The sequence below is a fragment of the Grus americana genome, chromosome Z (genome assembly GCF_028858705.1).
Source record: "Grus americana isolate bGruAme1 chromosome Z, bGruAme1.mat, whole genome shotgun sequence".
NCBI lineage: Eukaryota > Metazoa > Chordata > Aves > Gruiformes > Gruidae > Grus > Grus americana.
In genome coordinates, this window is record NC_072891.1 from 46,241,882 (window position 1) to 46,269,795 (window position 27,914).

At 43.8% G+C, this 27,914-nt stretch overlaps 1 protein-coding gene across 1 annotated transcript; it reads right to left on the bottom strand.

The window, feature by feature from the left end:
- Nucleotides 1–90: 90 nt before the first annotated feature.
- LOC129199850 (fructose-1,6-bisphosphatase isozyme 2) lies at nt 91–27,878 on the bottom strand. Its single transcript, XM_054810909.1, has 7 exons — nt 27,569–27,878; nt 24,714–24,876; nt 23,686–23,778; nt 17,472–17,612; nt 16,155–16,292; nt 4,024–4,143; nt 91–820 (listed from the first exon to the last, which is right to left on the bottom strand). Exons 1-7 carry the CDS (start codon nt 27,739–27,741, stop codon nt 626–628), a joined length of 1,023 nt encoding a protein of 340 aa, XP_054666884.1. The 5' UTR covers nt 27,742–27,878; the 3' UTR covers nt 91–625.
- Between the last annotated feature and the right edge of the window lie 36 nt (nt 27,879–27,914).

Here is a 27,914-nt window from a genome sequence, read left to right on the forward strand (position 1 = left end):
TGTGATTTGTGCCATTGAAGGTTACCTGTCTGTAAGTAACACATGGCATTTTCCCGTTCTTACAAGAATTGAAATACCCTGGCAACATTGCAGCCTTTTCATCTTTATTAATTACCCAAGGCATATATAATTTGGAGCTTAAAAACACTGTTTCAGGCAGCACAAGACTTTTAGTTTTCTCAGGGCTGACAAGATAAAAAGCACCTGCAACAAAACCTCTGCCAGAAAATTCAGATAATGGCATTGTGAATGTTGATGGGAAAATCCTGTCTCAAACAATGCCATGTAATGTCAGATGTCTAGCTTCAGATCAAACGGGGGTACTGACACAATCCACTTCTTTTTGTTAATATTATATAAAGTAAGTCACTTTTGTTTAATAATCAGGCCTCTGTCTCTACATTTGCACTGCATAAATCAGACTTAAAGGATTTTTACATTTGTCTTCATGGAGAAATGAAATACTTGTTTTTCCCAACAGCCATTCTCACTATTTTTTCTTGTTCCCATAAAGTGGGATTTTCATTGAGAGATGGGTGCTAATTGCTGGAATCCACCATCTTGAAAGGTACGGCTCTTCCTGTAGACCGAAGACGAATGAGCAAGGTCTGCTATGGAAGACCCTTTAGCTGCTCTTCTGGTGTTTCTGTACGCAAGCAAGGTATTCCTGCACGTCATCTGGAGACCCGAGGATAAGAGGGACTCTCTGGTGAATACTGTCAGGTTTCACGTCCAACACCGCCTCGGTTCCTGTAGTTGCTATCCCACCTGCCTGCTCAATGATGAAAGCCATAGGGTTGCACTCGTAGAGAAGTCGGAGCTAGAAAGAAAGAGGGAATACGTGATTGCCGTTGGGGGAAATTACACCAAAGGACTTACCAGAACCTAACCTTCCTTTTGTGATTTTGGAAAATTTTGTACCAAACATCAATCGACCTGAGTAGCATTGTCTATCAGCCCCTCCTTCTTCCCTCCATTCCTCTCACCTCCCTTCGCACCTTCTGTTTTGAGGAAGAGTGTACTGAACCTGCCTCCAAGCATCATCACCACCGTTTCCAAGCTGACGTACTAATGTGCAGCATCAGTGAAGCTGTATTTTGTCAAAAATGTCGAAAGTAGCTGTCAGGCCCACACACATCAGCAAAACAGTTAAGCCAGCTCAGTTAACAGTACCGGGAAAGAAAAGCCAAAATCTCTTCTCATATAAGGTCTTTATGTGTTACCTCAAGGCTTGGGGTAATGGTGTTGTGTTTAGTCAGGATATTTTGGAGTTTGAAACACGATGCTCCCAGTTTCAAATTTCAGGATTTGACTGCAGCCTTCAGAAATGTGAATAGATATCAGTGGCCTGAACTCATCCAGATAGTAACTCTGTTTTCAGAAGTAACTGCAGTAATTACTAAAAGCAAATTTTCCCTTTCGGTATGGAGGCACTTTGTTTTGGACCCTGGTATCTGTTCACATCTTTGAAAATGTTAGCTCTGGGGTGCCTGTGTTCCGGTGAAATGCAAACTTATTTGGGACATATGCCAAAAGTTTCTGTGTTTAAAAGGACATAGGTGATAGCTGGTTATGTTTTAACAGGCATTTTTCTGCAGGTTTAGTTGGATCTTTGGCGGTCTATGAAGTGCTCATGTATGATAACGTTAGTACGTATGATGTTTAAAGAGCTTTTTATATGCGCAAAAGAATGTTTTCTGGGGAAAAGGAAGCATGACGGAATGCAACCATATGTAGAGACAAAGAAATAAGTCAAACACAGGACTTTACAACCCATCATTCCTTTGTAACGCTGTTTGTAATAAAACCATGATATATCACAAACTTAAATAGTGCGTATTGCCTTCATTCTTATCTTTAAAGCCCACTGAAGTGCTACTTCTGGTACAAGGACTCCCTCTGACAGGCGACATAGGACTAATGGCCTTTGTTGTTCTCCTTAGTGCACGGCCAACTTTCAGAAGATCATGAGCCAGAAAACAGCAGTGGTACCATTGTGGAACCATGTGTTGAGTTTCCTGTTGATTATGTGGCTGAAGGAAAGCAGCTTTCCTTCAGGTAGCAGTGCGATTGCACTTAGGGGCCTTCAGATGGGCTCTGTCTTCAGATAGGTTTACGGTTTCTCACCTAGTAGACAACAGTAAGCCTTAAGTTCATAAAAAATATTACTTAACATATCTGATTTGAAAAGAGGATCTATTTGTTGCCTGGTTCTGCACTGCTTATTGAGCATTTTGTTCTCATTCTTTCTTTAACTTAAAGAAGGGGCAATAAACACTAGGGCCTACATACATGTCATTTACATTTGCTCTAAAGCCTTTGGATCAATTCCATGACATTTGCTTCCTCTCAGCTCTCTATCCAAGTGCATAGACTGTCTTTCAGGGGTATGATGATCAGGGCACCTGCCACAAAGGCATTATCTTTTCAACAAGAAGAGGTTTGTGTGAAAAGAACTGTATACACCTGCACCCTGAGCGGGAAAGAAGGAAACTTTTATTTGTAATGACAGTACAGTTTTGCTTCTTTCATTACTCTCTACTATGGCAGTGCAAGCCAGATCAATCTAATAGTCAATGTAGGCTAACTCATGTGGAAATCTTGATTTCTAGAAAATTATATAAGTACTTTGTAGATTGGTTATTTTGTCACACTTCTCATCTTTTCTCTTCTGGTTTAACACAGATTTTAAAAGAAAAAGTTTAATTCAAAGAGGCCAGTCAGCAAACCCACTTCTCCCACACACAGCAAATTCCTTTTTTGTCTCTTGCTCTGATACACAAACATATCCACACTGTTTAATGGGGGGGTTTGTTTATTTTTTGGTGGTGGTGGGTTTCGCTTTGTTTTTTCTGGGATGCTGTATCAAATATTTGAAGCAAATTTGTCTGGACAAACATGCAGACATTTTCTGTTCTGTATTCTGAAGAGAGTTTTTTTTCCTGTTTTCGTTTCCCAGACTACTTGGACCTGCTGTTATTATGATAAATACAAACTCACCAGAATGGAACCAGTAGTCCTATGTCCATAAAGAACAGTAGACATCAGGGTGTTCTGATACCAGTGTGGGAGATGGGACAAGTAGTTTTATGAGGGCAAATTCCTGCACACACCACCCAAGGATATAAAAACATTTAAATAGAAGGTTTTAAGTATGGCATTGACCAGGAAAAAGAAGGTCTTGGAGTCAATACACCATGACCAATCTATTATGCATTGAGGTAATCATTTCCTAAGCATGACCTGCATGTTACAGGTGGTCCACAGATCAGCTGTGTAACCAGATCTCTTTTAAAACATATTTGTTTAGAAGTTTGATAATAAGGGTATCTGATGCTGCAGGAGAAAAGTTGAGATTGACTATGGTCCATGGCGCAGCAGATGCAGGGAGTCACTGCACTGCATTGCGTCATGTTGTGTTTTATACAGGTGTCCAAATGGGAAATCATCTTTTCCCAGAATACTGATCCTGCATGCATGAAATTCACCTTCCACTGGCAGAGTCTTTCAGATCAGTTAGCAGAAGCCTGCGTTTGCAGGGTTGGTGATAGTAAGTGCAGGACCCTTTGGAAACAGTAGGTAGGCAAACTCAGTTGTCTAACATTGGACAAAACCCTGTCTGGAGTTCAGCGTATCCCACCTGGACTCTAGTTGCCATTACAAAGCGCAGAAGCCTTCCTTGGGCCTGTGTTGTACCTGCCAGCTGTGCATAGGGATCGCAACGGGTTTCTATGGTACCGAAATGTTTCTCTTTAGAAATATGAGTAAAGCCCTTGGTTGCAGTGAAAACCATTTGACTAGTTTGTAATATAAAAGCACACAAGAAGATTTCTGGCCTAAATTGGCAATTGCTTAAGTTTCTTTCCTAAATTTGATTGCTGAACCATCATATCCATTAGTAATTTTCTCCAGGGATGGAAAATTATTATCTCTTCATATATGTAAACTATTCCTTTACGTGTCCAGCAAAACCAGAGCTATTTGGTTGACTAAGTTCACCAGAGAGTAAGTCAAATGATTTACCTTTCCTTTAGGACTCTTCTGATTAGCAGGATACATGAAGATCCCACCATACATCAATGTACGGTGAACATCAGCTACCATCGAGCCTACGTACCTGGCACCATACGGGGAACTGCCATCCTGAAAAACATAGAGTAAAGCATTATATCTACCAGTCTAGGCAGCGGGTAGCATGGCAAAATGTAATTTTGTTATAAAACAGGAATCAGAGCTGCTTAAATCAATGGCTGCTTATGGACACTGTAAATGCCTAAACCAGCCTGAAGCCTTCTGTAAGACGTAGTGATCATCTATGGGCTTCTAAACCAAGCACTTTAAAGAGCTGCATTCACGGTACAGAAGCCAGAGTGCCTGTAATTTGAGTGCACAATTTGGTATCAATCCCCAACCCGTGAAAAATCAAGGGCTGCAAACAGCAAGTGAAAGCTTCTTCACATTATCAGAGCAAGGTACCCATTTGATTGCTGATCCTTCACTACTTCCTAAGCCACGGCATGAGGAGGGTTGTCATTTTTCACTACACATCCAGATGTTTCCCAGAGGACTACAGCTTTTTCCTTCTAATTTATCTGTGAAGTTGTTAAATTGGCCATAGCATTCATTCTGCAATGGGAAGATAGTAATTTATTAATGAATGTAGTTCTCCTTGCTCTCAGCTTAGAAACTAATGTTGTTGAAGGAGAGGTCATTTTAGTGAAAGCAATCAGAGAAGTATTCATATCAGTCTCAGATTTGCTGGTCATAAAAATTGCATGGTAGAAAATACAGAAGACAAGCAAGCTGTCTTGCACAAATAAAGGTTATATACACCAAGTAAACTCTACCTGAGAAAAGCGACACCTCCCCATACTTTTATGAAGGGGAGATACACTATACAAATGTAAACTGAAGGAAAACTTTTTGAAAGCTACTATGCCAAGAATTCTGTTGGTCTTTTGGTATCTCTGACTCAGTCTTCAATGAAGTGGAGGAGGAATTTTCACCTCCCCAGGTACTAGAGACTGGAACTTCATGTACGTTTAATACACATGTATACTTGTGTATTGCAATGCTAAAAGTTTGAAAAGACCTCTGCATGTTTTTCCTGTCTGGATCAGTTGTCTAATAAAAGATCTTAGTGCTTTCTACAAAGCTTGCCTTGTGCTGCTACTAGATCCAGAGAAATAAAGAGAACTTGTTCAGCAATGTCAGCTCCAAGACTTTCAGACATCACAAGTTAGTCACCTTTCCTAGTAAAATCATGAGGTTAACTGGGAGAAAAAAATCCACAAGTGGGAGGAAAAAACACAGATAGAGAAAAATATAATTCTGTTTTGAAAATATTTTATCAAACTGTTCTATGCAACTGTTAATATTTGATATTTACTCTTTTTTAAATTGGGAAGAGCTTCTCATGAAATTATACAAATATAATGCAACACAACACTAGGAAGTTGGGTCCTGAGCCACTAAATATAAGACTTGGATATTTGATGCAGCTGGTAGTAAAATTGGAACAGAGAGCTGTTCCAGCCTAAGTAATAATCTTTGTTCAGCTGCACTTGTGCTGTTTGCTACGATTCTTTCTTCTTGTACACATTAGGAGAACTATTGATGATTCAGAGATAAACAATCCAAAGTATGAAAGACATAATGGATAAGACACAGCCTGGAGCTTTTATATTTAGTTTTGTGTAAACCTGGCCGTATTACTTCCCAGCACAACTGTACAATACTTTAAAGTATTTGATCCCTTATATTTCATGGCTTACCCTTAAATAATTACATCTTTAGACTTCAAATGATAGCTTCTCCAACTCACAGCTGTTTGCACTTGTAACTTTGCAACTGTAAAAATCTGAGGTCAGAAAAAACACCTTACGAGGTGTTAAAGAGAGACCAAAGCAAGTCTGCAATTTAAGAAAAGACAGTTTTCAGGGAAAGATGTGATTACAATCTAAAATTACCTTTAAAAATACAATCAAGGGAAGAGCTCTCTTTTATGGTTTCAGAAGGTAATGAAGCAAGTCTTAAGAAAAGTTGGTTAAACATTAAGAAAAGTCATAGCTTATCGATCATAAGCAGGCCCTGAAACAGACTGCTAAGGACAGCTTCTATGACATTATCAAATAAGGAGCCTGCAATTTACCGACCATGAGCTGCACAGCAGAGCCACTTGTGTAGAAATTTGTGCTGGATTTCCTGTTCACATGCAGGTCATTTACACAATTTATGTGTACATGGGCAGCATTATGTGAAGCTGATGAGATGCCACTGACGATTTTAGTTGCTTCTTACCCTGATAGAAACTCACCTGCTAGAAACACAGTGCTAGGACTGTGCTGAAAAAAAATACAGAAGAGAAATTCCTCCATTCTGGTACAGTTATCACTTGAACCACAGACTGAAATAAAATTTTCACTTCCCTTAGCATCCAGCTACCTGCATGGGAGGAATAAATTGTCCTTCTAGTTGCTAGAAATGTCACTTCTTGTTTCTCTAGTTTGGTCACTCATGCATTTTTCTTACTGATGAGAAAGTTAAAAGGTGTTGCATGTGTGTTGGCATATCACCTAGGCTTTCTTCTCAAGCAAAATAACAGAGCGTGAATGCTAGGGAAATTCATTGCAAATTCTGAGTAATGCTAGGCTGTGTGTTTGCCCAGTGAACAGTTCTCACTGGTTCGGCAGATGTTAATGAAAGACTTGAAGAACCTTGATGTTCCCTTGGTCAGCATCCATAGCATTTGAGTAAACTTGTGCTCTTAGTTTCACCTTTTCTGCTACTTTTCTTTGCTTAATGCAGAGGAACAAAAATGGCTCGTAACAGACAAATCCTGTGATTTTTTTTTTCTTCACAATGTGATGGAAGTCACTTTCTCACTTCTTTATTCTACTGATTTCTGACAGCTGTGCTCCTCCACAGCAGAACAAGACCATGTTTTTCTTCGAGAACCGTGATGACTAGGAGAGTGGGGGAAAAAAATTCTTTTCTGTCTGCAGTAGCAACACCCTGCATCCCTTGTTCCTCATACGGTTATGGTGACAAAAGCACAGTGTTTTTGTTAGCTTTTTTATGTCACTCAGGCACATCTGGGCTGGCTGGCAGAAGAATGCTTCATGCTGAAATATGCTGTTGATGTTAAGGTTTTGAGGCCCTTAACCAGGGAGTCTCCATTGCACTACTCTGTCAACAAGCTGCAACAAGACTCAAATTCTCTTGTGGCTGTAGGAAGCAAACATAAAAATGGGTGGAATAGCAAAATGCAATGGTGCCCACAGCATGTTTCTTAATTCTACCATCAGTGAACCAGTGCCAGCTAGAGGCTAGGGCCCTGTAAGCATTACTGGAGGAAGAACTGACTTTGGGAAGGAGTTAGAGTGAAATTTGTGCAGAAACAGTTCCTAGCTCAGCAGTGCCCATTATAGAGTGCAGACTGGAGTAAATGTGTTGCATTATAGGCAGCCTTGCAAATACCAGTTTGCTCTTCACACTGGTTAAGCAGCAGGAGATTTTGTGATGCTTAACAAAAAATTAGCTTTACTCTGGACTCTCATTCCAGAAGAGATGTGTCTAGACAAATATTCCCCACTAAGAACTGCATGACAATGGTAGGAGATTTACAACTGACCTGCAGAACAGCAGCACTTTTCCAGTGCTTTTAATTCAGAATTGATGCCTTAGGTGAATGGTGGTCCACGCGAAACTTTGAGGGTCAACATGGCTTTGTAATCCAAACTGTCTGATCTGTGATGCTGTTCTTAGATAGTAAGGGAAAATCTGTCCTCTCCACATAAATGGTTGATTTGTGATGTTTGATTGCAAATGACAGTGACACAGAACATGGGGCATGTTGTGGTCAACATCCTACTTTGTTTTCCTGTTTTATTTTTAATGTTTCAGTTTTCTGTGGCAATGTTAGAGAGTCATCTGAACAGCATGTTGACCAAGAACCATGGGAAGGAGGAAACAGAAGTAGGATCAAAAGAAGAAAAGGGATAAGAAAGTGACAAGTAGCTAAAATTAACATGTAGTCTTCTAGTGGCCTTAGGCTTCTAGTGGCCAGAAGGCCATAGGGTGAGAGTGGTCTGCCTGGTAAGAAGGAGTCCCCCATGGCCCACATGTCAGTTCCTCCTTGTCACAGGCAGGGGGTATCCAGCAGACACCCCCCACTGCCCTTCTGTGTGCTGAAGAGAGGAAGACACAGACCAAAGCTGTGCAATGCTCCACCTGGGTGCTGCAACGAAGGTAGGAGCAGCACCAAAGTAGCTGTAGCTGGTGAGGCTTACAGATGATGCCAGGAAGCAGGTTTCATGCTATGGAAGAGTGGCAACCCTTTCTCTGTCTTGTCCTCCCACAGTGCAAATATAATGTCCTTCTTATATCAAGGAACCAAGTTATGCTGTTTCCAAAACTCAGGTTAATACCGAGCTTTCACATAAGCAGGGCACTTCCTTATGCTTTGTGGCCATAACATTGGTGCCTTGTTCCTTCTCATGCAGATAACCCTACATCTCAGAGCAGCAAAGCGATGTGCTTGCTCGGGACCCTTGAGGAGGCTTCCCCTGTCCTAAATAACCCAGGCACTAATGTGCTGCTTGCTTTGAAGTAACAAAAACACTTCTGCTAACTTCTGTTGCATTAGTGCAACAACACTCTCAATGAAGCTCAGATTTGAGATAACGTAGTATTTGCAAATGCGTTTTTTCCATACATCCTAACCTTAGGATTTAGTGAATCACATGGTAGGGCTGTCCTCACGGAGCCTGTGGTGAAATATCTTTGGTCTTCCCACTCAGTTTGAAATCTCTTCAGTGTTTTCACAGTTGCCTGGGGTTGATTACTTGTTTAAGAGTTTTACTTTAAAAAACAATTGAGTGGTTTGCAAAAACACAACTTAACAAATCCTGGGTTAGCGCATTATACTGAATACATAGTTCAGCATAATGTGAGCAGATCTCCTTCCCTTTCCCAGCTGGATTAGTTTTTAGGAAGTATGAAAGTTGTGTAATGGGCTTCTGCTTCTCTCACAGCTGGACTGATAGCAGACTTTGAAGTTTTAAAATAACTTCAAATATTCAAAATTAATATATTTTAAATGCTGTGATGTGACACCTTCTGTAACAACAATCAAGGTGATATGGAAAAGAGATTTTGATAAGAGGTCAGTGACGTGGTTTACCCCCAGCCGGCAGCTGGGTGCCACTGCCACGCGCCGCTCCCTCACCCCTCCCCCGGCGGGCTGGGGAGGGGAACGGGAAAACAACGGCAAAGCCTCGAGGGTTGGGATAAGGGCAGGTCACTGGGACAGCAAGGGAGAGGGAAACAATCAACAACAGTACTGATAACAGATATTCACAATGGGTGATAACAGAGAACAATTTACCGACCCAACGACCCAACACCCAACCCGACCCGGAGTCACACCGAACCCGCCCCTGCCCGACCAGCCCCCTTTTATAGTGAGCATGATGTCACATGGTATGGAATAGCCCCCGGCCAGCTTGGGTCACCTGTCCCGGCTCCTTGTGAAATTAACTCTGTCCTTGCCAGAACCAGGACATTATCCACCGGACTTCCCCATCTTTTCTCATCACCCACCAAGTGCACCCTGGTCCCTGAGCAAAAGCAATCCCACAGATGGGCTTGCCTTTGCCTGAAGCGGGGATAACCCAAACTGTTTTACCCAACATATTTTTCATGCGCGCTACAGGAACTTTATCCCCTTCTACTGGGCGTGGAAATTTTCATTGGGCAGGGCCAGTTCGATTGGCAGATCCCCTAGTGTTAACTAACCAGGTGGCCTTTGCTAAATGTGTGTCCCAGTGTTTGAGGGTCCCACCACCCATTGCTCTCAGGGTAGTTTTTAGCAGTCCATTGTACCTCTCAATTTTCCCAGAGGCTGGTGCATGGTAGGGGATGTGATACACCCACTCAATGCCATGCTCTTTGGCCCAGGTGTCTATGAGGTTGTTCCGAAAATGAGTCCCATTGTCTGACTCAGTTCTCTCTGGGGTGCCATGTCGCCACAGGACTTACTTTTCAAGACCCAGAATAGTGTTCCAGGCAGTGGCATGGGGCACAGGATATGTTTCCAGCCATCCAGTGGTTGCTTCCACCATTGTAAGAACATAACGCTTGCCTTGGAGGGTTTGTGGGAGTGTGATGTAGTCAATCTGCCAGGCCTCCCCATAGTTATATTTCAACCATTGGCCTCAATACCACAGAGGCTTTACCCACTTGGCTTGCTTGATGGCAGCGCATGTTTCACATTGATGGATGACCTGTGAGATGGCGTCCATGGCCAAGTCCACCCCTCGATCACGGGCCCATCTATATGTCGCATCTCTTCCTTGATGGCCTGAGGTGTCATGGGCCCACCGAGCTATGAACAATTCACCCTTACGCTGCCAGTCCAAATCCACCTGAGCCACTTCAATCTTGGCAGTCTGATCCACCTGCTGGTTGTTCTGATGTTCCTCAGTGGCCCCACTCTTGAGTATGTGGGCATCTACATGACATACCTTTACAACTAGCTTCTCTAGCCAGGCAGCAATATCTTGCCACAATGGGGCAGCCCAGATGGGTTTGCCTCTGCGTTGCCAGTTGCTCTGCTTCCATTGCTGTAACCACCCCCACAGGGCATTGGCCACCGTCCATGAGTCAGTATAGAGGTACAGTGTTGGCCACTTTTCTCTTTCAGCAATATCTAAAGACAGCTGGATGGCTTTCACCTCTGCAAACTGGCTCGATTCACCTTCTCCTTCAGCAGCTTCTGCAACTTGCCGTGTAGGACTTTGTACAGCAGCCTTCCACCTTCGATGCTTTCCCACGATGCGACAGGACCCATCAGTAAACAGGGCGTATGGTTTCTCATCTTCTGTTAGTTTATTATACGGTGGGGCTTCTTCAGCACGTGTTACCTCCTCCTCTGGCGGCATTCCGAAATCTTTCCCTTCTGGCCAGTCTGTGATCACTTCCAGAATTCCTGGATGACTGGGGCTTCCTATTTGAGCCTGCCGTGTAATCAGTGCAACCCACTTACTCCACGTAGCATCAGTTGCATGATGTGTAGAAGGAGCCCTCCCTTTGAACACCCAGCCCAGCACTGGCAGTCGGGGTGCCAAGAGGAGCTGTGCTTCAGTGCCAAGCACCTCTGAAGCAGCTCGAACCCCTTCATAGGCTGCCAATATCTCCTCTTCCGTTGGAGTGTAGCAGGCCTCAGATCCTCTGTATCCCCGACTCCAAAACCCCAGCGGTCGACCTCGAGTCTCCCCCGGTGCTTTTTGCCAGAGACTCCAGGTAGGGCCATTCTCCCCGGCTGCGGTGTACAGCACATTTTTTACATCTGGTCCTGCCCGGACTGGCCCAAGAGCTATGGCATGAACTATTTCCTGTTTAATTTGTTCAAAAGCTTGTCATCGCTCAGGGCCCCATTTGAAATCATTCTTCTTCCGGGTCACATGGTAGAGAGAGCTTACTATCAGACTGTAATTCGGAATGTGCATTCTCCAGAAACCCACAACACCTAAGAAGGCCTGTGTCTCCTTTTTATTGGTTGGTGGAGACATGGCTGCTATTTTGTTGATAATATCCATTGGGATCTAACGCCGCCCATCATGCCACCTTATTCCTAAAAATTGGATTTCCTGCGCAGGCCCTTTCACCTTACTTCGGTTTATGGCAAAGCAGCCTGCAGCAGGATTTGGATTATTTTCTTCCGTTTCTCAGAAACTTCCTCTGCTGAGTTGCCCCATACGATGATGTCATCAATTTATTGCAGGTGCTCTGGGTCTTCACCCTTTTCCAGTGCAGTCTGGATCAGTCCATGGCAAATGGTGGGGCTGTGTTTCCACCCCTGGGGCAGTTGATTCCAGGTGTACTGGACGCCCCTCCAAGTGAAGGCAAACTGTGGCCTGCACTCTTCTGCCAAAGGGATCAAGAAAAATGCATTAGCTATATCAGCTGTGGCATACCATTTGGCTGCCTTTGACTCCAGTTCATACTGAAGCTCCAGCATGTCTGGCACGGCAGCACTCATCGGCAGTGTGACTTCATTCAGGCCACGATAGTCCACCGTCAGCCTCCACTCCTCACTAGATTTCTGCACTGGCCATATGGGACTGTTAAAGGGTGAGTGGGTTCTGCTGATCACTCCCTGACACTCCAGTTGACGAATTAGCTTGTGGATAGGAACCAGGGAGTCTCTGTTGGTGTGGTGTTGCCGACGGTGCACAGTTGTGGTAGCAATCGGCACCTGTTGCTCTTCAACCCTCAGCAACCCTACAACAGAAGGGTCCTCCGAGAGACCAGGCAAACTAGACAATGGTTCAATTTCCTCCGCTTCCAAGGCGGCTATTCCAAAAGCCCACCGGTAGCCTTTTGGATCTTTGAAATACCTTTTCCGGAGGTAGTCTATGCCCAGGATGCATGGAGCCTCTGGCCCAGTCACAATGGGGTGCTTTTGCCACTCATTCCCAGTTAGACTTACTTCAGCCTCCAACAGAGTCAACTGTTGGGATCCCCCCGTCACACCAGAAATAGATATCGGTTCCACCCCTTCATAGTTTGATCGCATTAGGGTACACTGCACCAGTGTCCACTACGGCCTTGTACTCTTGTGGGTCCGATGTGCCAGGCCATCGGATCCACACAGTCCAATACACTCTATTGTCCCTTTCCTCCACCTGGCTGGAGGCAGGGCCCCTCTAATCCTGCTCATTGTATTCACTACTCATCTCTTGCAAAAAGGACTTAGAAGTCCCTTCAAGAGGATCATGAGTGCGATTGGGCCTTTCACTTGGTCTGGGGGGCTGCCCGGTGGAAACTGGAGCAGCGTTCTTTCTGGAAGAGTCCCTTTTTACAGCTGTCTTGCCTTGTAGCTCAGGTACTCGTGCCCGTAGGGTTGAGGTAGGCTTCCCATCCCATTTCCTCATGTATTCTCTGTGGTCACGCAGATAAAACCACAGGATACCTCATGGTGTGTATGCTCTATCTCCCCTCTCCGGAGCAGAAAAACGTTTACTCCTAACAGCTGAAATACGGGTCTGTACAGGTGGGGAGTAAGATATATCCTCTTTGAGTTGCCAGACATCCTGGGACAGTTTCTCCACAGCTGAGACGAGGGAGGAAGAAAGGCTCTCTTCATATTGCCGGAGTCGGCCGGCCACTTCGTCCACTGTGGGTGCCTCTTCACTTTTCCAGTCGATGACTGCCAGTGAGTTGGCGTACGATGATGGTGTACTTCGTACAAATTTTTGCCATATGGGTCGGGTACGCTGGACTTCATCGGGGTTTGTGGGCAACTGTGCATTGTCCAGATCATAATAAACCATCTCCCACACAGCTAATTCCCTCAGATATTGGATACCTCTCTCCATGGTGGTCCACTTGCCTGGCTGACATACGACATCTTTGCTGAAAGGATGCCTTTCCCTCACACTTGACAGGAGTCGCCTCCAGAGGCCAAGGGCCTGTGCCTTCTTCCCAATTGCCTTGTCAATGCCCCCTTCCCTAGACAAGGATCCTAGCTGCTTGGCCTCCCTGCCCTCCAGTTCCAGGCTACTGGCCCCATTATCCCAGCAGCGGAGCAGCCAGGTAATAATGTGCTCCCCTGGAAGGCGGCTGAAATCTTTCTGCATATCTCACAGCTCACTCAGGGACAGGGATCGGGTGATCGCTTCTGGTTCTGGCTCTTCTTCTTGTTCTCGTGATCGTCCCAGCTCATCATCATCTTTCACTAAGTGAACCGATTTCCTTGTGTATTTCTTTTTGTGTATAGGGGTGACTGATACTGGTATGGGTTGATCTTTTGGCTCGGCTATAGTGCCTGTTGCGGGGTTTGGGTAGCTGCAGGGCCTGTTGCAAGGGCTTGGGCAGCTGCAGGGCCTGTGGGTCCGCTCTCTCTCTCTGGATGGTGCTGTCTACTATCAAGCAGTATTTGATAGATTGTGGCCAGGGCCCAGCACAGCGCAGTAAGTTGTGTCTCCTTAGAATCCCCACAGCATTTTCCTTTCAAATATTCTACCATTTTATCAGGGTCTTGCAGTTGTTCGGGAGTGAAGCTCCAAACCATTGCGGGTGAGAAGGTCTCTAGATACCCGCCCATACTCTCCCACATGCCATGCCAGCCCTGACCATTCAGCCTTGGGGAAGATCCCTGGGTGGTATTCTTGAAACAATTTTTGCTAACCCTGAACAGGACTTGGAAAGCATGCAGGAGACACAGCAATAGGAATATACTGGCCTGAACATTCCAAGGATATTCAAAATTCTCAAAAATTGTTGTAACCAACCAAAAGGGAAAAGGGGAGGTGAAAGAGTGGGAGAAGGTATCCCCCCCCCCCCCCCGTCTTCGCCATAGATTGGGTGCAATTATTAATCAATTCTGAAAGATACTGACCGAGGTACGGGCCTTACAGAAATGCTACGTACAAGTACCAGCTCAGACTCATGACCTTCGATGATATCTTATCATAAGTCATTATCACACAATACAACAACATGCGAACAGGAACCCCTCTCCCAGAGGTGATAAACAGCGCCACAGGGATTACATAAACACGGGTTTACGAAACAGAGCCATGTGACCAAACAGAACATCATTGTGACCAGCAACTGTTTCAATAACATTATAAATGCTTATAACAACTTTGTTTTAACACACTTCGGTCAGACTTGTCGTTATCACAACCCCTCGGGCCCCACGTTGGGCGCCAAAAAGGACTGACGTGGTTTAGCCCCAGCCGGTAGCTGGGTGCCACGCGCCGCTCACTCACCCCTCCCCCGGCGGGCTGGGGAGGGGAACGGGAAAACAACGGCAAAGCCTCGAGGGTTGGGATAAGGGCAGGTTACTGGGACAGCAAGGGAGAGGGAAACAATCAACAACAGTACTGATAACAGATATTCACAATGGGTGATAACAGAGAACAATTTACCGATCCAACGACCAACCCGACACCCAACCCGACCCGGAGTCACACCGAACCCGCCCCTGCCCGACCAGCCCCCTTTTATAGTGAGCATGATGTCACATGGTATGGAATAGCCCCCGGCCAGCTTGGGTCACCTGTCCTGGCTCCTTGTGAAATTAACTCTGTCCTTGCCAGAACCAGGACAGTCAGCATTGCAGCCAAATCCAATGTAGTAAATTCAGATTTTCAGCTCAGAAAGAGCTTCTCACAGAACTATGGTTTAAACTCTTACTTGTTATATTTCCCCTGTACAGCACCCTGAAGTTTTGTACTGGATATACTGATTTTTACATGAGCCCTGTACAGGTATTCTTGACAACTAGTAGCTTAAACAATAATCCTATGTTGTTAGGTTTTTTTACCAGGAAAAGCATTAAAACCAGTTTCCCAGCCAAATTCAGTCCTGAGCTGTTACATGTCACCATGTTTTGTTATGACTTACTGGTCACTTTCTAGAGAGCTCCCAGCTTTCTGCATTGAAAGCTTGTGTTGTGTCCTCCTAGCACTGACTAGAGGCCATACAGAGCTGTATGTCCCCACAAGGAAGTTCATCACATATGGGATGTTCTCAGCTTTGTCTCTCTGAGGGATATATTATAATCCTCTTAACAACAGAATACAGTGAAATTGTGCCTCACACCCTTTTTTTTTTTTTTTTAAACTATGGGTTGGTTTGTGTTCCATATGATGCAAGTAGACAGTGCAACAGTGATACTGCATTTCTCAGGTGGAAGCGTGTACAGGAAGAAGGTGATGCCGCCGAAATCCCTTCAAGCACCTTCTGGGCAGTACGTGGAATCTAGCCCCAAATGCACAGCTGCACATATGACTGAGCTGCGTAACTCAGGTAGGCCAGAAAACAAGGGTACCCTCACATTTTGGTGCCACAGTTTCAGAACTTTGTTAAAAAAAATGGTTCTTTATGTACAGCACATTTTCCTCCGCACAGTGACGAACAAGCTATGAATTTACTTACTGAAGTCTAAGTTATAAAATATGTCAGGGCACCAGAAACCAACACATCAGATACATACCCAAAATTGACCTGATGGCACGAAAGGGTTACATGGGGCTGAACTCAGCAAGACCTTCAAATCCTTTCCCATCAGCCAGGACTGTGTGGACGGCAGTGCTTGCAGGCACCCAGTACATTTGGGTACAGTGCTAATATTTTCTTACCTCAGGGAATTTCTTCTTTTGTAAATATTCTGTCATTGCAGGATCAAAATACTTTGCATAACCTTCATTGAGACTGTATACCTTCCCCTTCTTCTTGATTTTAACATCTCTGTCCACCAAAATAAATTCACCAAGACCCTACAGAAGAACAGGATAGACCAGCTATTAGCAAACAGCAGAACATTTTGTTGACTTTCTGTAACAGTTGTCACACTGGAGATGGCAGAAACACTAGCACAGCTTGGTCCTTTCAGCACCAGTCTTGTGTATAACTTCACAATATTTCAAACAGAGCAGAAAGCACGGAATCTGTGTTAAGTTCATGAAAACTTGTCACACTGGTAGTATAAACAAAAAGCAATTCAACTGTAATAGTTAGTATATCAAATGAAAACCAGTCAGCCCTGAAAGCAGATGGATCATGAATCTCTGTCCACAAATCATAAGGTTACAAATTAAGAAATTACACCGCCTTCTGATTTTTGAACTCTTCTTGCCTTATTATATAAATAAAGTGAATGTGGTCAGCTACCCCCAGGTGTTGCTGTCTGCAGTTTGATTGCAACTTCTACCTTCTCTTCATCCGCCTCTAACCAGAGCAGTTTAGCTCCCAGTTCTTCCCACTTGGAATGAACCTATTTATAAAAGTTAAAGGGAGTTTTGATAATAATGCATCCTTTTATCAAAAAGAATGCCTGTGTTATTGCGCACATATAATGCTGGTTTCTCAAATGAGCCGTCTCCTTCCTGCACTCCTCCAGTAACACTTGCTGGGCTCCTGGGCTGGGCGCCAACAGGCAGCAGATGTCGGATTGTATGGGCATGGTTCTGCTTTTGCAAACTGCTGGGCATGTAGCTTAAGAGGACTTAGCCTTAAAACTAAATTGCACTCAGGAAATCAGGCATCGCTCTGCACGAACTGTATCAACAAAAGGCTAAACACTGAACATGCTGAGGATCTTCCACAGAACAAGAAAAAAGCAGGAGTCCTTTGGAGGCAAAGACACTGTTCACAGTAAATTTTCTTAAGTGTTTGTGCAAACCACCAGTCTGGTTTGAATGACCAGGGTTTCAAATGCTATTTAACTTAAACTCTCTTTCACTGAGTAGAAAAAACAAACAGAGGTATTGCAACCAAGATACTAATGTATTACTATATATTTGTAAGGTGGAGGTGGTATGCTCCAGGACGTGGGTGAAAAAAAAGAATCACGTAGATTGCCTAGATTACAGAGACAAGGAGTAAGCAAAACGAGTAAACCCAAGCACAGAAAGCTCTCGAAGATATCGGCAATGTGCTTAACACCGTGACTGTACCGGATCCAGCATGAAGCAGTCCACTCCTTGCCCTGTGGAGAGGGCGACCAGCGTAGCACTGCCATACAAGGCATAGCCTGCAGCAACAATATTGCGTCCAGGCTGCAAAGCATCTTTTTCAGAGGGCTCGTCGTCTCTTTCCTGAGGAAAAATTATGGTTGGACTGAAGGTTAAATTCTTATGAGAAACAATAAAACCCACACTTAATAATAATATGGGACAGATTTCCTTTCTATGTCTACGCAGGCCTTTGAAACAACCAAAACAGAGATTGTTCCCACTAGTTCAGGGCAAGTTTGGTATGAGTACATGTACACGCTGGGACAAGATGTTGAGAGTTTGTTGTTTCATATGTCATGCAATCAATGTGATACCTGCAACAAAACTGATACCTTAGCATAACACTCCGGTCTATTAATTCAAGATCATCAGAAATCTGAGACAGAATAGAAGTACTGATTTTCTGGAAATGTAAACGTAAGCTAGCATACTGACACCCCTCAGTGGGAATAACAGTGAAGTGAATGCAATAATTAACATTACAGAAAAATCACTTCCAGTAATGCAGAATAAAAGGGTAGATGGTGCAACATGATGGAACTAAGATTGTGCATTGGTCTCTGCTGGTGAAGAGATGGGTAACTGAAGTGATAGAAATGTTCATATTCTATATAACAGAACACATGCATTTGCGTATGTAATGTGTGTGCGTGTGCAGATACGCATATAAAACTCTATGCAGAACATTCACGTGGCATTTTACTTCAGGCTTTTAATCAATTTCCAACACTTGTATTTTGATTTGGCACTTTGGCTATCAGTGAACGGCAACAGCCCAAGCAGACCTGGTGCAAATGTTTCTAGCCAGCTCTGGGGGTGTGCCTCAGCCACCGCTTACCAGAGTTTGGCTGGTGGGGCGTGAAAGGGCAGCCAAGAGTACTTGGGAACGCTGGTAGGGAATGCTTGATCCTAATGTTTCTTTAAAAGCTTGTCAGCTGTGGTGGATCTTCTGTGGATGTTTTGATGGTGGTTTACAAGGGATTCAGGTGAGAACCCTCTCAGATCCTTTCTTCAGGCCCTGGTTTAGCATTTTATTGATTCAAACTCAGACAATTTCTCAGTGATTGCATGGGCTTAATTAGATTGAGTAGCAGCTAAATAGCAGGCCTAGCCCAAAATATCTGGTTAAAAAAATAAAAATAAGTGGAGACTCTTTTGTGTAGGAAATAAAATATTTGATGAAAACTGAGTAAATTCTTTAAAAAATCAAGAATGCCTTCCACAGATATTTTTCAAAGGAAAACACCTCTCCTCCAACAAAGAAATTCTTTGTTGTTCCCCATGGAAAGAAGGTCTCAGGGTGCCCATCAGGGTCTCAGCAAGGTGGAAGGCTAAGGGTAACCTGGGGGTCCCGTTCATTGTTGTATGCCAACATCTGGAGGAAAACTGAGATGTGGGACATGAAAACTACATCTTTCAGAGCATATGAAGACAGTAATTCCACATCAAAATGTTTTCATTTTCAGCTGAAAGATTTTGTCGCTTTTGTTACTTTCACTTACAGAGTTTTTACCTGTGTTTTTCTCAAAACTTTTTATTATTATTATTTTGCCAAGTTCTTTTGTGAAAAAAAAAAAATCTAGTTGCCAATGAGCTCTTCATGGGAGCTGAAAGATAGCATGTACAAATACAACTGGTATGCAGTTCCTTGGAATTAGTCTGTCGAGCTGCTTATTCGGAGAGGTTATAATGCACATAATGAAGGAAGACTAGTTAAAACCCCTGTTTGTATATTCTAGAGCTTTGAATATTGACTATTAGGGCTAATCTTTTGCTAAACAATGTTTTACAGAACCAACTATTATACCATAAGTAGCATCTTCTCTTTCAAAAATATATCTCTGTGGCACATACAGCTCAACATTAAAAGCAATGGTTGTCTATAGGAGACTAATAATTTGCAACATTAAGTGCAGAATTAAACATACATTTACACCACTATTTGCAAACATATTATGATTCTTCTAACTTTTTGTATGCTTTCCTCATTAAATAAAAATTAATTTTGTATAAATACTGTAAAGAGGTTTGGTTTATAGAACATGGTGTATATACAGTACATATAGCTGCTGGCTACATGAGATATTTAAAATATATGTTTCTGAGATGAGCTTTACAGTCCTCTTAAATGCATTTTCTATGTTTATATGGCTGAGAAACCATGTGTTTGTTGACTATTCTGAAAAAACAGAGGAACTCCTCCCTCAGGATATGGACAGTTGGGCAGAATTCACTTGTTTTTCCATCTTTATTCATAACTGTGTTTCCAAAAGGAAGCAAAGAAGCTCAGTCTCAAATAAACATTTCACAGAGCTGGTTGGAATGTAAAAAAGCTAGAGATCAGCTGATACATCATTGTTAGGACTGCAAGATTTTTGTCCTGCCAAGTACCGTGTACTGTGAAACAAACCAGGGAATTAAGCTGAATATTTTCACTTCTTTCTGGTGCACAGATGGATTTCCTAGCTATTGTATTTTGACTGTGAGATGGTGGTAGTGAAATCCCCTTAGAGGTCTTTATGCAAAGCACTGAAATAGGCAGAGGGACTGCAGAGACATTCTGACAAGCGTTGACACAGTCACTTTGGCTCATTGTTGGTGTGAAGCAGATGAAACAAGGTCCACAGAGTCTGGCTACAGGGGTACCCTCAGGTCATATCTGAGTTTGAAAACTTTTGCATCGTGATTTGCCCACATCACATGAGGGAGTTCTCATCAGCCCTGGGAGCGGCTCTGGAAAGACTTGGTTTCCAGGTCTCCACTTGTATCATGTGTTTTATGAGTATCCTTTGTGTTTGCCCTGAATTCTTACACCTTCTCCATGAGGGACCACATGGAAAGGACATCATTGTCCTCATGACAACGAAGGGGGGAAAATAGGGAAGAATCCAAGCAAAAAATACTTATTGTCACCACATCTTGACACTCCAGCAGCTGAGAGCCTCTCAGCAGCAGTGACTGTCAAGCTCCTATCCTTTTCCCTGGCTTCTGCTGATTCAGCAAGGCTCCTCCCTCAGCCCCACTTTTCTGACATTTCTGATCTTTTTAACAATACCACCCATGCTTCAGAAAGTAAAAGCCAGGTGGAAAATCAAATAAATATAACATGGCATTTATTTCCTGGTGTTTTTCTCTAAGAAACTGATGCAGTGCTTTTCTGCCAGGAGACAGTAAATGGTACCTGCCACCATGGTGGTGGCTCTGGATTGTGAGCAGCCAGAGAAACGTATAGGTCAAGTCTGGCCTTTGTAGAAAAGTGCTGATTATCTGTTTTTCCTAAAATGTGGCAAATATTTCAGTTCTGGAGGTGTGCCTTTGGAAATGAAGTCAAGGTGCTGACATGGTAAGAAAATCAGTCATGCAATCATCTGAGAATTGGAAGGTACCAAATACCAGACAGGTGCTAAGGATCATCCTTTGGTATTACAATTGTTCTAGCTTTTCCAAAATGATGTTCATGGACCTTAAATGGCTTGAAATTATATTTTCTTTCTTACTTAAGTGGTTCTCATCCACTGGGATAAACATCTCACTTTTATTTCTTTCACGCTACCCTTCAGTAACAATCAATAAAACACTTATTATTATTTCATTATTTCAAAAGGTTTGAAGTTAATAGTGTTCGAAGTTAATAGTGTTGCTATGGAATTGTCTTGTCTGAGAGAAGGGCGCATTAATTAACATGTACTTTGGAATTAGCATTTTAATGGTAATAATTATGCAAGTGAAAGTCTGTAAATTCAACATTGTTTCTAAATTCCCAGGGAAAATTGCAAGATGCTCTTGTAATTGACAAACTGTGCTTCATCCTAGCAGCAAGGTTTTAATTTGGATATGAAGCATTTATACAAAGGAATGTAATTTTCTTTTTATGAAGCGCTGAAGGATATCCACCCACATGAAAACCAGTAACTTAGAAACAGTATTTACAACAAATTTGTTAATATATATTAGAACAAAAACAACTATGGAAGGATCAGAAAATTAATTGAAAACTTGTGCATTTGGGAGCAACATCAGTTCTTTGGGAAATTATTCTATTCTGAAGCAGAATCCTAGGGAAGACTGGGCAGTCCATAGTCTTTATGTACTTTAGCAGGTGAGTTAAAGATAGTAGAGAAATCTAATCTGTATTTCAGCCTGCTAAGCTGTATTAATCACACTGAGCACTTGCCTTTATAGTTACACAGAGTAACCTAACACAACACTTCTAAACAGAAAGCTAATGTTTAGTATTTGTAAGATTATGGAATCATAGAATCACAGAATGGTTTGGGTTGGAAGGGACCCCAAAGATCATCTAGTTCCAACCCCCCTGCCATGGGCAGGGACACCCTCCGCTAGACCAGGTTGCCCAAAGCCCCATCCAACCTGGCCTTGAACACTTCCAGGGATGGGGCATCCACAGCTTCTCTGGGCAACCTGTGCCAGTGCCTCACCACCCTCAGAGTAAAGAATTTCTTCCTAACTTCTAATCTAAATTGACCCTCCTTCAGCTTAAACCCATTACCCCTTGTCCTGTCACTACACTCCCCGATAAACAGTCCCTCTCCAGCTTTCCTGTAGGCCCCTTCAGGTACTGGAAGGCTGCAATTAGATCTCCCCGGAGCCTTCTCTTCTCCAGGCTGAACAACCCCAACTCTCTCAGCCTGTCCTCACAGGAGAGGTGCTCCAGCCCTCTGATCAGCTTCGTGGCCTCCTCTGGACTCGCTCCAACAGCTCCATGTCTCTCCTGTACTGGGGCCCCCAGAGCTGGACACAGTAAAGGTGGTGCTTACTACCTTTAAGAATAGTGGACAACACAGTTATTGCCTACTGTAAATGTTGGGAGGTGCCGTAGTCTTTTAGGTTTTCTTGAGAGACATAAATGAAAAGGTGGGGTCCCCATTGCTTATCATAAGGGCACATGGCATGGATTGCATCCATACAGCTAAACTCTCTTCCCTGCAAAGAGCAAGGTGGTGGATGGTACTGGAGGTAGTCCCTGGGCTCCTCTTTCCACAAGCAACACCCAGGCATCATCTCAGTGTTGTCTGGCTTGGGCTGCATCTGCGATGGGGGCTTGCACCAACCGTTGACAGTGTGGACAGCCATATGCCAGCACTTGGCTTGTGCCGTGACCCTGCTGAAACTGCCATAACTATTTGGTTTACTGGCAGATGCATATTCTCAACAGTGATTATTAGTGTACCGCCTACCAGAAATGTAAAAAAATGAGGACTAGCTAGTTGAAAATTATGGTTTGAGAGTCGATTTTAAAAACGTGGTTTTGTATGTTTGAAGTCTAGCGCCTGAGTCCACGCTGACTTCTCCGCAGTCACAAGTACTGCAAATGTTACTTCACAATAGTGATGGCTGAGGGTCTCCCATGGTCATATGACTGTGAGCTCAGGCTTTAGGAAAAACACCAACTGCTGGGAGATTAGCAATCAAATCACAAGACTTGGCATGACTCTAACTATTAACGTTTGTTAATTGGCTGCGCAGTTGCTGTTCTGCGTGGCCCCACGGGAGCAGACATGCTGGCAAGGCCCTGGTGGCTGTAGGTTACTGCTTCCTTCAGCCTCAGGTGGCCTCCATCGTTAGCATGCTTATAATTCCCCATCCGTAACAGGCATAGCAACTCGTACTGGGAGGCCACCACCTGCTAACTGTGATACGGTCCAGGCAGTGACCCTCAGCCCTCCCCAGTCAGTATCGAGGAAGACAAACACTGTGATTCGTAGGCACTGTGACACCCCTCAGCTCTCCTGCAGCGAGTAAAGCATCACTGAGGGAGCTAACCAGCTGCCTGGTGGTGAGAGGGTTTTATTTAAGTGCCTGTGTGTCTGGAGGAGGGAAGAGCTGCCACCTAATAATTTCAGAGGGCTGAGTGACCCCTTCCTGCTCTAGGTGATCCTCCTTTAGCAGGGGGGTTGGACTAGATGATCTCCAGAGGCCCCTTCCAACCCCTAGCAGTCTGTGATTCCTGGGAATTCAGGCACCATTTTAGCACACACATTTAGAATCTCAAGTGTTACCTCTTCTACTCTTTCTAAGGCTCTGTTGGTCCCAAAGACACTTAAAGAACCTAGGAAAGAAACTAAGCAAGTTGATATACCGTTTTGCTGTCACCAAGGGAATCGTGCCGTGTGTGCTTCGTTCAGTCTCTTACCTTTTTGTAGATAGCAAATATTGTTCCTATCGGTGCCAAGCAGTCTATATTGGATGAGCCATCAAGGGGGTCAAAGCACACGACGTATTTACCCTAAAACAGAAGTGGCAAGGGAAGCATTAAATGACGCGTAGTCTTGCACTATTATTTCCTTTTACTTGACAAAACCCATGTTTTTATGATTGCATTTAGCCCTCCAAGAGCGCCTGACACCGCATGTCACAGAAGGCTGCGCTGTTAACCCATCTGACCCCGCAGCACAACACCCACTCCCTGCAGGGCATGCCAGAGAAATAGGAGAAGGCACGTTTCAGCTCAGACAGCACAAAATCTGATGCCAGAAAGGAGCAGTCTTCTGCTGCCAAGCAAGGCAAGAAATCGCTTGAAAGCAAAAGGAGTGACTCATTCTGGAAGCGAGCATCTTCCCAAGTAAATATGTTTTGTTTTGTTATTCTTCATTCCAAATGAAAGCATTTGCCTGTGATGTGATGTGAGGTTTGAGGGTAAGAAGGCAGACATAAAACATCTTGGGGAAAGGGTAGATTACATCAGCGTGAGCAGCATCTCACTGCAATAGGATCCCCTCCTGAGGGAAGCCTGATGAAGCAGTCAGGTGTTTCCTCTAGACATGTAACGTAAACCCCAGTTCTGCCAGCCTCTCATCTCATTTTATCTTGCCTAAATATTAATGTAATCCAAACCCATTACACCAGCGGTCAGGGAATGTAATAGTACACTTACACCTGGGATCTGGGGTGTGTTAACAAGCTCCAAAATAATTATTCTCCCCCGCCCCCCGCTTCACAAAACTTTAATAATAATTTTACCCTCCACGGCTCCTTTAGCTGTTGAAACCATGCCATCCACCACAGTTATTAATCAAAACAATGCAGTAATGGTGCAAATTTTCTGAATTCCCCCGGGAAGCGCTGGTTTTGGGGCCAGGCCCAGGTCTCATACTTGAAACAAGAGTGCCACCTGCTGCTGCCTGAGCCCATGACCCCCCCGAAGGCAGGAGCTGCACAGACCCGCTTCTCTTTCGGGGTGATGATGGCCTCCTTGTTCTCCTCCGTGACCAGGACGCAGGTGCTGTATGAGGACTGGAGCATATTAATCACCAGGGAGTTGGATAATACGTCCAGCTTCTTCACTTCATCACCGGTCACATTCACAGTGCCAGCTATACCAAACCTACAGAAAAGTAAAAATATCCAGAAACCTGAGGAGTACCAACATTACTGGGTTTTAGGAAAAAAACAAGTCAAGGTGGCTCCTTCCTCTCATCTTCCCACACCTCCTCTAACCTTTGATTAAACTGCTAAGGTGCATTAGGAGATGGTTGCTGCTGCTGGAAAATGAAAGCGTGCACGACAATGAGAAAAGGTGAGGGCATAATTTTTGGGCTTTAGCTGGGTACTTTTGCTCCTGCTTGGATATTCTCCAGGCCAGGAGCAGAGCGCACAGCCAGGGCAGTGGGTGCCAGGCTTCCCTAGCAGCCCCACGAAGCAGCTGGCAGCAGCTTTGAGGAAGGAGAAGGGGCAGGCAGTGTCTGCATTATTTTCTGCCACTGACTGCTCAGAGCTCTGTGACAGTCCTTTAACCTACGGCCACTCCGTCCCCAGCCACCCGAAAATCATAAGCTGTAAAGATACTCCCAGATAATTAGCCATGCTGCACTGTATCTCAGGATCAAGGTCTGTTTTATTTGGTGATCCTCAGCTGAGTTACAATGATGCTTCCGTTCCCTATCCTGATTTTAGCAATATACTAACGAAGCATATACAGTAGTATATATATTTCTGAGATTTCCAGTTGAAGAAGCAGTGTTTAGAACTAATGTGAGTGGTCTGGGCATCTTAGAAGTATAAGGAATCATACGGGCGGATAGATATAGCATTTTTATTTATTATGGAGAAAAAAAAAGGAGGGGAAAAGGACAACTGATTAGTCCCTAGGATGCTGGTCAGCAGCGGGCCTTAGTTGGGCAGGGTAGATCTTTTTTCTTGCTCAAAGCTGCCTGAGCTTTTCAGCAGTATTGAGCGGTTTTGGCACTTTATTTTGGAGTGGCAAGTTTGAGATACTGGAAAAGACCATGATTTTTCAGGGAGTGCTAAGCACCCATTCTCCAGTTACTGTGTTTTCAGGCACATTCCCAGCTCAAGTCTATGGGCTGGAAAAAGTCCTCCTTTGCTTTTGAATGGCAAATTTGTTAAAAATCCATGCTGAGCATCAAAGAAGTCACTTCACAGTCTCCTATTTGGAGGCCCTAGAAAAATCAGAGCTCTCTAACTTTACAAATGCAGACGGATGCAAACCAATCACTGTGGATGAAAGTTTGTCATGAGAATTTCTGAAATTTTATGGTTAGTTGCAGTAATTTGAATGGTGCAAGTTACTCATCTGTGTGTTTGGATACTTTAAATATTTCTGGTTCATCACCTGAAACTTTTGTTTGTAGAGACATTTGCTCCTTAACATAACGGCTGTTTGCCTTCTGAAGGGAAGCTTCATCTAACACAGCAGCTGTGTGTCCTGTAGGCTAGATGGCTATTCCACCTCTAGTCTACCAAACAGAGGTTCTCCCCACTTACGAAATACTTTGGAGGTTGCATATTGAAAGATAAAAATGAGATAAAAGCAACTGTTCCTCTAAGTCAGGAAGGAAAACAGCTCAGCTTCACCAGAGACAAAGTACAGTTTAACAGTTAGGGCACAGGAGCCTGATGCTGCTGTTAATGAGTATGTCTCATGTCCTCTCTACATATTATGGTCCATGCCCGCAAAGTGAGGGTGATGATAGTACTGAGATATTGAATTCATGTTTTGCAAAGATCATTGAGGACTTTGACAAAATAGCCAACAGAAGCACAAAAAACCTCAGTGTGTCATACATTTTGGTGTCTCCACAGAAAACAAACAAACAAACAAACAACAAACAAAAAACCAAACACAAAAAAACCCCAAAGAACAAATTATAAATGTTGTCTGTCTTACACAAATATATTCCCTGTCCTTTTCATGCATGTATGCATATGTACATACACAGGCATGTACAGAAACATATAGTTCAATACATAACAAACCCTGTATATTTTAAATGCATAATTTTATTAGGCCATTACAACTCTCTGAACTGCTTCAGATAGATCACCATTAAAAGAGTGACACTGATGTCTATTTCCCCTGGCTGAGCTGGGTTCATTTCAGGCTTTGCTAAGGCAATTCTTTATTCCATTTCCTAAAGCACTAGATGGCAAATTGTTATGTTTGTTTTTCATATAGTGCCTTTGAAGACTGCCCACTCGTAACACCGATACTACTTGAGGAAGGAAGGGGAAATGCAACTCATGCGTGGCAGCTTACGGCGTTTCTCACAGGGCTGTTGCTTTAGACCATTACTTATACTGCAGTCAGGCAGAACATCAGCTTCCCAAGATAAGCCAAGCCCTGATTTGCACAGCTCAGCACCAGGCTTGGATGTTAGCATAAAATATCACAGTGTGACATTCTGCATTAAAAATATCACGGTTTGATATTGTGCATACTCACAGTAGATTTAAATATAGATCGATATCAACATTTACAAGGGATAAGGTAGTGAGCAGTGTGTTGAAGTTCTGACTTACATTTTTAGAGTAAAATACTACAGAGCAGCAGTTAGTCTAGACGTCTGTCTTGTGCCCAATATTAAAATGCTGCAGAAAGAGAGATCTCCCACTTCCCACTCTTGATAATCCAGGCTCTGACCTCACGCCTACAGTCACTCGGCTTAAAACAGACACTTCCAATGTATTTATGAATCCCTGTGCTCTCCCCAGCCTTGCTGTGCAAGCGGCTGTCTTTCTGCCTCCTCTTCCTCCCCGTATCGCTAGGTAGGACTCACATGTGGGCAAGGCCTGCCTTTCTGACTGCAGAGGAAATGGCCTTTATGGCAGTCAGCATGGAGTTGAGCAGCTGTGTCAGCTCCCCTGTCGCTCCTTTCACGCGGCGTCCCTTCTCCATAACGAATCGCGTGAGCGTCAGCATATCCGTTTCGAAAGGGGTTTTGTCAGACATTTTTGCTGGGTACCGGAGTTCCTATCTTCTCGGCTGAACGGGACGCTTTTTCTTGCGGCGTTATGATCCTGAGGCGAAGCTGTTGGCTGAGTCGCTGCTCCGAGTTTATTAAGATGTTTCTGAGACCATGTGATGGAGTGCTCAGAATAACTGCACCCCGGGCTGGCTCCAGG